Source organism: Sinocyclocheilus anshuiensis, unplaced genomic scaffold (genome assembly GCF_001515605.1).
Source record: "Sinocyclocheilus anshuiensis isolate Anshui unplaced genomic scaffold, SAMN03320099.WGS_v1.1 scaffold75, whole genome shotgun sequence".
In the NCBI taxonomy this organism is placed as follows: domain Eukaryota; kingdom Metazoa; phylum Chordata; class Actinopteri; order Cypriniformes; family Cyprinidae; genus Sinocyclocheilus; species Sinocyclocheilus anshuiensis.
Genome location: NW_015549634.1, coordinates 1 through 12,222, shown reverse-complemented (window position 1 = coordinate 12,222; position 12,222 = coordinate 1). Strand labels below are relative to the sequence as shown.

The 12,222-nt window shown below is 41.7% G+C and overlaps 3 protein-coding genes across 3 annotated transcripts in view; all 3 read left to right on the top strand.

The window, feature by feature from the left end:
* The window catches only part of LOC107659678 (uncharacterized), a 6,746-nt gene extending 3,548 nt beyond the window's left edge, over nucleotides 1-3,198 (top strand). The window contains exons 6-7 of the mRNA XM_016448686.1: nucleotides 2,382-2,765; nucleotides 2,848-3,198. Coding sequence (XP_016304172.1) covers nucleotides 2,382-2,765; nucleotides 2,848-2,948 — 485 coding nt within the window. The 3' untranslated portion in view covers nucleotides 2,949-3,198. The remainder of the gene's footprint in view (nucleotides 1-2,381; nucleotides 2,766-2,847) is intronic.
* Nucleotides 3,199-4,172: 974 nt separating this feature from the next.
* On the top strand, nucleotides 4,173-9,197 carry LOC107659634 (mucin-22-like). Its single transcript, XM_016448647.1, has 4 exons — nucleotides 4,173-5,520; nucleotides 6,207-6,593; nucleotides 7,260-8,699; nucleotides 9,169-9,197. The coding sequence occupies exons 1-4, from the start codon at nucleotides 4,173-4,175 to the stop codon at nucleotides 9,195-9,197; spliced, it is 3,204 nt and encodes a 1,067-aa protein (XP_016304133.1).
* Nucleotides 9,198-9,737: 540 nt separating this feature from the next.
* LOC107659633 (mucin-22-like) lies at nucleotides 9,738-12,217 on the top strand (the record flags this gene model as incomplete). Its single annotated transcript, XM_016448646.1, has 2 exons — nucleotides 9,738-10,844; nucleotides 11,274-12,217. Coding segments are annotated over exons 1-2 (2,022 nt in total), but the record flags the coding sequence as incomplete, so codon positions are not given.
* Between the last annotated feature and the right edge of the window lie 5 nt (nucleotides 12,218-12,222).

Genomic DNA, 12,222 nt, shown 5'->3' with positions numbered 1-12,222 from the left:
CAATCACAACGCACTGGATAGCTGGCCAATCAGAGCACACCTCGCTTTTCAGACGAGCTTTGTAAAAATCAACGTGTTTCAGAAAGGCGGGGCATAGAGGAGAAACAATAATGTACAGTATGTGGAAAATAATGTGTGTTTTGAACCTTAAACCGCATAAACACATTTCATTACACCAAATACACAAAATAATGTTCTTTTTAGCAGCATCATATGACCCCTTTAAAAAAAATGTAAGAAAAATATTACAAAGTTTAAACATATTTTTAAAAGCTATGTAAAATATATACATTGTTGCATCTAAAATTATTGTTACTTTTGCATTGTTGCTGCCCATAAAGGTAGACTATAGATTGCTGTTGGTTTTACTTTAACAGGTGGTTCTGAATAAAAAAGACAGTATGGATAGAAAGTACAGGGCAACTTTTTGAGCAGTTTTGCTGGGCAACTTTTTTGAGCAATGTTGCTTGGGTATTTTCCCATTGAGAATGGGTAACAAATTTCTATCTGGATAATTTAGATCGGTTGTGGGCCCTGTGTCTCACTTGGTTGCTCGTTGACAGCAACATTGCCCAAAGTTGCCCAGGCAACATTGCTCAAAATGTTGCCCCATGTATCATCAGCCTAAAAGGGATAGTTCACCCAAAAATGAAAATTGTGACATTAATTACTCATCGTCATGTCGTTCCAAACCTGTAAGACCTTCGTTCATCTTCAGAACACAAATTAAGATATTTTTGATGAAATCCGAGAGCTCTCTGACCCTCCATAGACAGGTTATTACCACGATCAAGGCACAGAAAGTAAGGACATTGTTAAAATAGCCCATGTGACATCAGTGGTTCAACTGCAATTTTAAGAAGCTACGAGAATACATTTTGTGCGCAAAGAAAAAAAAAATAATGATTTTTTTTCTTCAATTCTTCTAATCTGTGTCACCGTCCGCCACCATTCATGAGAGTACCATGACACACGTGTGTGGTGCTGCTGACGTAGAACATGCATGCGGTATGTTTACAAGCAGAGGAATGCACACGGATGCTCTCTCATGATACTCTCGTGAATGGTGGCGGACAATGACGCTGAGGAGAAAAATTATTGTATAAAGTCGTTATTTATGTTTTCTGGTCACACAAAAAAGTATTCTCGTAGCTTCGTTAAATTACAGTTTAACCACTGATGTCACGTGGACTAGTTTAACTATGTCCTTACTACATTTCTGGGCCTGGAAACGTTTCAGTTGCTGTCTATGCAGGGGTCAGAAAGCTCTTGGATTTCATCAAAATTATGTAAATTTATTTTCTGATCTTATGGTTTTCGAATGATATGAGGGTGAGTAATTAATGACACAATTTTCATTTTTGGATGAACTATCCCTTTAAAGTGAAAACCGATCTCTACAAAAAGTTTTTTTTTTAATTACAAATATAAAATCTAAACTAAACTTGAGTTGACACTTCATTCATCACTGACTGGTGAAGCTGATTAGTTTCAGTCACATAAATAATATGTTTTAGAGAACCTCTGTGTAGTCAGGGAGTTTCATCTGATTGTAGCTAGTGAGTATTTTGGCACAATTTACATAATGAAGAAAAAAGAACCTTGCAGCTTTGCTAAAACTAATTTAAAAGCACAAGGCATGACAAGGCATTAAAAAAGCCAGAACTACACAGAATAGGATGGGCAAAAACAATAACAACAATATTAATATCTTGGATTGACCAAGTCAGAGGTCTGATCTCACATTAAACTTGCTGTAGAATTCATGCATGGTTTTAAAAAGTCAATCAATTCCAAATCTCTATGCAACCCGGCAAAATTTACCTACACAAAGCTGTAATGTTGTTAAAGGTTCACCTACTTAATACTGACTCAAATTGGGTACATACATATGCAATCAATTATTTTGTGTTTTATATTTACAATAGATATATATATATTGAGCAGTAAAATTTGACAGTTTTTCTTTGTCTGTTAATCAGTGCCAAAAAAATAATAAAAAAATAATAAATAAATAAATAAATGTCTGTAGTTCAGTGTTGGAAAACAATAAAAACATAAACATTATGACTAAAATATGCACTCTGTGAATTGTTGAAAAAGGCAAACTGGCTTACAGACCAGCATATTCAAATCAGTTATAACAAATAAGTAGCATAGTGTGTATTGAAAGCATTCTTGCCAACGTTAAACTAATAGTAATCATCTTTCAAGTATAAACTCCAGGTTTGCTGCTTATCCCCTTTTAACACAAATAAAAAGATGCTTAGACTCAAAAACTGATTTAAGCTTTGAAAGTAATTATTTCATACTGTAACTATCCAACAGTAAAAAGTATATAACATATAAAAATAAACATTATTTCCATTTTTCTGTAACAGTTGTTCCTCTTGTTGACCCCTGCAACAACTACAATGTGCTAGATGATCCATGGAGAGCCACCAACAATCAATATACCTCTGAAATAATGTGTGACTGTGAAGTTAGCTGGAATGGCTGGTACCGTCTCTTCATTCAGGGTCAGAGCGTTCAGATGCCAGACACATGTGTTGATGAGTACAGTTGTGGCACTCATTCCCCACTCTGGCTGAATGGAGGACATCCAGTAGTTGAGGATGGAGTGGTCACTCGAGATGTCTGTGGTCATTGGGACAATAACTGCTGCTATTTCAACTCCAATCCCATTAAAGTCAAAGCCTGTCCAGGCAATTATTTTGTTTATGAGTTTGTGAAACCTGCTTTCTGCTCTTTGGCATACTGCGCAGGTAAATACATTTGCATTTTACCTTTGTATATCTAAGTCATAATTGGATCGTTGTTGACATAAAATGTATCAATGTTTTTCAGCTGTAGCGAACATAAACACTACCTATACTACTGTCACACCAATGAAAACCTCAACAGCAGCCACTACAACAATGGACTTTACTGGTAATGTATTGTGCTGAGTTGGAATCTGTAGGATTTATTGCATGTATAGATAAATAGATGGATTTGTAATTACTGCTTTCTATTAAACTAGTTTGACACTGAAATCTGTAAAAAAAAACAAAAAAAAAAACACTTTAAATTTCCTAACATTCATTTTGCCATTAATTGTAATAATCCAGTGAGATTTTTGTTTACACAAGGAGTCTGAAAACAGCCAGTGCTCTACACAGAGATCTGATCTCATTATGATCCAGTCTGTCTGGAATGGCATGAAGAAACAGAACAAACTGAGACAGACTAAATCCAGAAGAACTGTGGCAACATCTCCAAGATGCTCCAAGAGACCTACCTGCAAAGCTACCCGAAAAACTATGCGCAAGTGCACTTAGGGCTTAAGCTGCTTTAAACGCAAAGGATGCTCACACCAAATGTTTAATTTAGTTAATAGAAGTTAACTCATTTTACAGCAGTTTTACACAAGAGCCTAAAACTTTTAACAGTACTGCAGCTTTGCAGGTAGGTTTCTTGAAGCATCTTGGAGACATTGCCACAGTTCTTCTGGATTTTAGTCTGTCTCAGTTTGTTCTGTTTCTTCATTTCATTCCAGACAGACTGGATGATGATGGGATCAGATCTTTGTGTGGAGCTCTGGCTGTTGTCAGACTCCATGTACAAAAATCTCACTGGATTATTACAATTAATGGAAAAATAAATGTTTGGAAATGTAAACTGATATTTCCTACTGACACACTACAGCAAAAGATAGAAATAACTGACTTAAAACTATTTTTTAGCTGGTGAAAATACTAGTGTTCTAATCATTTTGGGCACCACTATATATGTATTTAAATGTATCTTGTTTAAATTATTATTATTATTGTTATTATTATTTTTCAGATATCTGGAACAACAGCATTTCCTATACTACTATCTTGATAGAAACAACCTCAAATATAAAAACCACATTAATAGAAACAACAATCTTGGCCACTGATAATGCAGAAAGTACTACCACAGAGCCCGCAACAACAAACCGCAGCACCATAACTCCAGAAAGTTCCACAAAGGAGACCACAACAATAAGCAGCAGCACCACAACTCCCGAAATATCACCAACACAGACTACAACAACAGATAGCACCTATACTGGCACCATAACAACAGAAAGTACTACCACAGGCACCACAACCGATATCACAACAACAGACAGCACTACCAACAGAGAAAGTACAACCTCTGGCATGACCACTCCAGGAAGTACTACCACAGAGACCACAACATCAGAAAGCACAACTACTATCACCACAACTCCAGTCAGTGCAGCAACAGAGACCGCAATGGCAGAAAGTAAGACCAATGGTGCCACTACTGCAGAAAGTATTGCCTCAGAGACCACAACAACAAGCATCACCACCACACAAGAAAGCACAACAACCGAGACCACAACATCAGAATCCCCTCGTACTACAACTTCAAAAATTACAACAACAGAGACCACAACACCAGAAAGCATAACAACTAAGTCCACAGAAATAGAAAGTACAACTGCAGGCACAACAATGGAAACCACAACAATAAAAAGTACCACAACAGGCACCACAGCTGAGATCACAACAACAGAAGGGACCACCACTCCAGACAGTACTACCACAGAGACCACAACAACAGAAAGCACCACCACCAGTACCACAACTCCAGAAAATACCACAATGATAGAAAGTACAACCACTGGCACCACCACCCCAGAAAGTACAATAACAGAGAGCACAGCAACAGAAAGTAGCACCACAACTGTGATCCCACCAACAGAAGCCACAACCACTCCAGAAAATACTACCACAGAGATTACAACAACAGAAAGCACCACGATCGATACCACAACTCCAGAAAGCACCACAATGACAGAAAGTACAACTGCTGGCACAACAACTTCAGAAAGTACAACACCAGAGACCACAACAAGAGAAAGTACCACCCCCGGGACAACAACCGAGACCACAACAACAGAAAGTACCACCACAGTCACCACAACTGAGATCACAACAACAGAAGGAGCCACCACTCCGGAAAGTACTACCACAGAGACCACAACAACAGAAAGCACCATCACCGGTACCACAACTCCAGAAAGCCCCACAATGACAGAAAGTACAACCACTGGTACCACCACTACAGAGAGTACACCAATGGAAACCACAACAACAGAAAGTACTACCACCGGCACACCAACCAAGGCCATAACAATAGAAAGTACCACCAATGGAACCACAACAGAGATCACTACAACAGAAGGCACTACCAATCCAGAAAATATTACCACAGAGACCACAACAACAGAAAGTACCACCATCGGTACCACAACTCTAGAAAGCACCACAATGATAGAAATTACAACCACTGGCACCACCACTCCAGAAAGTACAACAACGGAGACCACAAAAACAGAAAGCACCACTATTGCTACCACAACTCCTGAAAGCACCACAATGTTAGAAAATACAACCACAGGCACAACCGTTTCAGAAACTACAACAACACAGACCACAATAACAGAAAGTACCACCACAACTGAGATCACAACAACAGAAGGCACCACCACTACAGAAAGTACAGCAATGGAGATCACAACAACAGAAAGCACCACCACTGGTACCACAACACCCGAAAGCACCACAATGACAGAACGTACAACCACTGGCACCACAACAACAGAAAGCACCACCACTGGTTTCACAACTCCAGAAAGCACCGCAATGACAGAAAGTACAACCAGTGGCACCACCACTTCAGAAAGTACAACAACAGAGACCACAACAACAGAAAGCACAACCCCTGAAATTACAACTTCAGAAAGTACAACAATGGAAACCACAACTACAGAAAGCACCACAACAGACACTACAAAAACAGAAAGCACCACCACAGATACCACAACACCAGAAAGCACAACAACCGAGACCACAACAACAAAAAGCACCACAACTGGTACTACAACTCCAGAGAGGACCACAAAACTGTAACCCCACCAACAGAAGCCACAACCACTCCAGAAAGTACTACCACAGAGATTACAACAACAGAAAGCACCACGATCGATACCACAACTCCAGAAAGCACCACAATGACAGAAAGTACAACTGCTGGCACAACAACTTCAGAAAGTACAACACCAGAGACCACAACAAGAGAAAGTACCACCCCCGGGACAACAACCGAGACCACAACAACAGAAAGTACCACCACAGTCACCACAACTGAGATCACAACAACAGAAGGAGCCACCACTCCGGAAAGTACTACCACAGAGACCACAACAACAGAAAGCACCATCACCGGTACCACAACTCCAGAAAGCCCCACAATGACAGAAAGTACAACCACTGGTACCACCACTACAGAGAGTACACCAATGGAAACCACAACAACAGAAAGTACTACCACCGGCACACCAACCAAGGCCATAACAATAGAAAGTACCACCAATGGAACCACAACAGAGATCACTACAACAGAAGGCACTACCAATCCAGAAAATATTACCACAGAGACCACAACAACAGAAAGTACCACCATCGGTACCACAACTCTAGAAAGCACCACAATGATAGAAATTACAACCACTGGCACCACCACTCCAGAAAGTACAACAACGGAGACCACAAAAACAGAAAGCACCACTATTGCTACCACAACTCCTGAAAGCACCACAATGTTAGAAAATACAACCACAGGCACAACCGTTTCAGAAACTACAACAACACAGACCACAATAACAGAAAGTACCACCACAACTGAGATCACAACAACAGAAGGCACCACCACTACAGAAAGTACTACCACTGGCACCACCACCCCAGAAAGTACAGCAATGGAGATCACAACAACAGAAAGCACCACCACTGGTACCACAACACCCGAAAGCACCACAATGACAGAACGTACAACCACTGGCACCACAACAACAGAAAGCACCACCACTGGTTTCACAACTCCAGAAAGCACCGCAATGACAGAAAGTACAACCAGTGGCACCACCACTTCAGAAAGTACAACAACAGAGACCACAACAACAGAAAGCACAACCCCTGAAATTACAACTTCAGAAAGTACAACAATGGAAACCACAACTACAGAAAGCACCACAACAGACACTACAAAAACAGAAAGCACCACCACAGATACCACAACACCAGAAAGCACAACAACTGAGACCACAACAACAGAAGGCACCACCACTACAGAAAGTACTACCACTGGCACCACCACACCAGAAAGTACAACAATGGAGATCACAACAACAGAAAGTACCAGCACAACTGAGTTCACAACAACAGAAGGCACCACCACTACAGAAAGTACTACCATAGATAACACAACAACAGAAAGCACCACAATGACAGCACATACAACCACTGGCACCACCACTCCAGAAAGTACAAAAAAGCAGACCACAACAACAGAAGATGCCACCACAACTGAGATCACAACAGAAGAAACCACCACTACAGAAAGTAGTACTATAGAGACCACAACAACAGAAACCACCACCACTGGTACCACAACTCCAGAAAGCACCGCAATGACAGAAAGTACAACCAGTGGCACCTACACAACAGAGACCACAACAACAGAAAGCAGCACCCCTGGAATTACAACTTCAGAAAGTACAACAATGGAAACCACAAATACAGACGATACCATAACTACAGAAAGCACCACAACAGACACTATAACAACAGAAAGCACGACCAAAGGTACCACAAAACCAGAAAGCACAACAACTGAGACCACAACAATAGAAAGCACCACCACAGGCACCACAACAGAGACCATAACAACAGAAAGCACCACCACTGGTTCTACAACTCCAGAAAGCACAACAGTGTTAGAAAGTACAACCACTGGCACCACTACTCCAGAAAGTACAACAACAGAGACCACAACAACAGAAAGTACCACCCCCGAGACAACAACAGAGACCACAACAATAGAAAGTACCACCACAACTGAGAGCACAACAACAGAAGGAACCACCACTACAGAAAATACTACCACAGAGATCACAACAACAGAAAGCACTAACACCGGTATCACAACTTCAGAAAGCACCACAATGACAGAAAGTACAACAACAGAAAGTACCACCACTGGTATTACAACTTCAGAAAGTCCAACAATGGAATCCAAATTTACAGAAACCACCACACCAGACACTACAACCACAGAAAACACCACTACAGGTACCACAACACCAGAAAGCACAACAACCGAGACCACACCAATAGAAAATACCACCACAGGCCCCATAACAGATATCATAAAAACAGAAACCACCATCACTGGTTCTACAACTCCAGAAAGCACAACCGTTTTAGAAAGTACAACCACTGGCACCAATACTCCAGAAAGTACAACAACGGAGACCACAACAACAGAAAGTACCACCCCCGGGACAACAACCGAGACCACAACGATAGAAAGTACCACGACTGGCACCACAACAGAGCTCACGACAGCAGAAGGGACCACGACTCCAGACAGTACTACCACAGAGACCACAACAATAGAAAGCACAACCATTGGTACCACAACTCCAGAAAGCTCCACAATGACAGAAAGTACAACCACTGGCACCACCACTTCAGAAAGTACAACAATGGAAACAACAACTACAAAAAGCACCACAACAGACACTACAACAACAGAAAGCACCACCACAGGTACCTCAACACCAGAAAGTACAACCACTGGCACCACCACTTCAGAAAGTACAACAATGGAAACAACAACTACAAAAAGCACCACAACAGACACTACAACAACAGAAAGCACCACCACAGGTACCTCAACACCAGAAAGTACAACCACTGGCACCACCACTTCAGAAAGTACAACAATGGAAACAACAACTACAAAAAGCACCACAACAGACACTACAACAACAGAAAGCACCACCACAGGTACCTCAACACCAGAAAGTACAACAACTGAGACCACAACAATAGAAAGCACCACAACAGAGACCATAACTGCAGAAAGCACCACCACTGATTCTACAACTCCAGAAAGCACAACAGTGTTAGAAAGTACAACCACTGACACCACTACTCCAGGAAGTACAACAACAGAGACCACAACAACAGAAAGTACCACCATAACTGAGATCACAACAAAAGAAGGCACCACCATTACAGAAAGTATTACCGCAGAGACCTCAACAGAAAGCACCACCACCAGTACCACAACTCCAGAAAGAACCACAATGACAGAAAGTACAACCACTGGAACCACCACTTCAGAAAGTACAACATCAGAAAGATCTACAACAGAAAGTACCACAACCGACACTACAACAACAGAAAGCACCACCACAGGTACCACAATACCAGAAAGCACAACAGCTGAGACCACAACAATAGAAAGTATCACCACAGGCACCACAACAGACACCATAACAACAGAAAGCACCACCACTGGTTCTACAACTCCAGAAAGCACAACAGAGTTAGAAAGTACAACTACTGGCACTACTACTCCAGAACGTACAACAACGGAGACCACAACAACAGAAAGTACCACCCCCGGGACAACAACAGAGACCACAACAGTAGAAAGTACCACCACTGGTACCACAACAACAGAAGGCACCACCACTTCAGAAAGTACAACAACAGAAAGCACTACAACAGAAAGTACCACCCCTGGCATTACAACTTCAGAAAGTACAACAATGGAAACAACAACTACAAAAAGCAGCACAACAGACACTACAACAACAGAAAGCACCACCACAGGTACCACAACACCAGAAAGCACAACAACTGAGACCACAACAATGGAAAGTACTAACTCAGGCACCACCACAGGCACCACAACAGACACCATAACAACAGAAAGCACCACCACTGCTTCTACAACTCCAGAAAGCACAACAGTGTTAGAAAGTACAACCACTGGCACCACTACTCCAAAAAGTACAACAACAGAAAGCACTAGAACAGAAAGTACCACCCCTGGTATTACAACTTCAGAAAGTACAACAATGGAAACAACAACTACAGAAAGTACCACAACAGACACTACAACAACAGAAAGCACCACTACAGGTACCACAACACCAGAAAGCACAACAACCGAGACCACAACAATAGAAAGTACCATCACAGGCACTACAACAGACACCATAACAACAGAAAGCACCACCACTGGTTCTACAACTGCAGATAGCACAACAGAGTTAGAAAGTACAACCACTGGAACCACTACTCCAGAAAGTACAACAACGGAGACCACAACAATAGAAAGTACCACCCCCGGGACAACAACAGAGACCACAACGATAGAAAGTACCACTACTGGCACCGCAACAGAGATCACAACAACAGAAGGCACCACCACTTCAGAAAGTACTACCACACAGACCACAACATCAGAAATACCCACCACTGGCACCACAATACCAGAAAGCACAACTGAGACCACAACAACAGAAGGTAGGACAACAACAGAAAGTATCACCATCAGTACCACAACTCCAGAAAGTACAAGAATGGAAACCACAACAACAGACATGACAACATCAGAAAGTACCACCGGTACCACAGCTCTAGAAATTACAACAACAGAAAGCACCACAATGGATACTAAAACAACAGAAAGCACCACCATCGGTACCACAACTACAGAAAGTACAACAGCAGACACTACAACAACAGAAAGTACAACAAGAGAAACCACCACAACAGATACTACAACTACAGAAAGCACAACTGAATCCACAACAACAGAAAGTACATCAACAACAGAAACCACTACCATTGGCACCACAACTCCAGAAAGTACAACAGTGGAAACCACAACAACAGACACTACAACATCAGAAAGTACCACCACCGTTACCACAGCTCCAGAAAGTACAACAACAGAAGGCACCATAACTGAAACATCAACAATGACAGAAAGTGCAACCACTGGTACCACAACTCCAGAAAGTACAACAGCAGACACTACAACAACAGAAAGCCCAACAACAGATACTACAACTAAAGAAAGCACAACTGAAACCACAACATCAGAAAGTACAACAATAACAGAAAGTACAACAAAAGAGACAACAACAGCAGAAAGCACCACAACAACCGACAGCACCACAATGGACACTACAACAACAGAAAGAACCACGACTCCAGAAAGCACCACAATGGAGACCACCACAAAAGACAGTAAGACCACTGGCACCACAACTCCAGAAAGTAGTACCACAGAGACCACAACAACAGGAAGCACCACAACGGACATTACAACAACAGAAAGTACCACCACTGTTACCACCACTCTAAAAAGTACAACAGAAGAGACAACCATGACAACAGACAGCACCACAATCGATATTACAACAACAGAAAGCACCACCACCGGTACCACAACTTTAGAAAGTACAACAGCAGAAACTTCAACAACAACTGAAGGCATCACAACTGAGATAACAACAGAAAGTACAACCTCCGGTACCACAACACCAGAAAGTACAACAGCAGACAGTACAATTACAGAAAGCACAACTGAATCCACAACAACAGAAAGTACATCAACAACAGAAATCACTACCATTGGTACCACAACTCCAGAAAGTACAAGAGTGGAATCCACAACAAAGGACACTACAACATCAGAAAGTACCACCACCGTTACCACAGCTCCAGAGAGTACAACAACAGACACTTCAACAACAAAAGAAAGCAGCACAACTGAAACAACAACAGAAACCACTACAATGATAGAAAGTACAACCACTGGTACCACAACTCCAGAAAGAACAACAGCAGACATTACAACAACAGAAAGTACAACAACTGAAACCACAACAACAGGAAGCACCACAACAGATATTACAACTACAGAAAGCACAACAGAGACCACAACAGCAGAAAGCACCACAATGGACACTACAACAACAGAAAGCACCACGACTCCAGAAAGCACCACAATGGAGACCACCACAACAGAAAGTGCAACCACTGGCACCACGACTCCAGAAAGTACTACCACAGAGTCCACAACAACAGAAAGTACAACAACGGACATTACGACAACAGAAAGTACCACCTCCGGTACCACCCCTCTAGAAAGTACAACAGCAGAGACCACAATAACAACAGACAGCACCACAATGGATACTACAACAACAGAAAGCACCACCACTGGTACCACAACTTCAAAAAGTTCAACAGCAGAAACTTCAACAAAAACTGAAAGCATCACAACCGATACTACAACTACAGAAAGCACAAC

Excerpts from the sequence above, each read along its gene's own strand:
- LOC107659634 (XM_016448647.1), top strand. The coding sequence starts at position 4,173 with ATGACCACTCCAGGAAGTACTACCACAGAGACCACAACATCAGAAAGC. Across the intron at positions 6,594-7,259 it reads TACAACAACGGAGACCACAA|CAACAGAAGGCACCACCACT; the intron begins AAACAGAAAGCA and ends CTGAGTTCACAA. Across the intron at positions 8,700-9,168 it reads TGGCACCACCACTTCAGAAA|TACCACAACTCCAGAAAGAA; the intron begins GTACAACAATGG and ends CACCACCACCAG.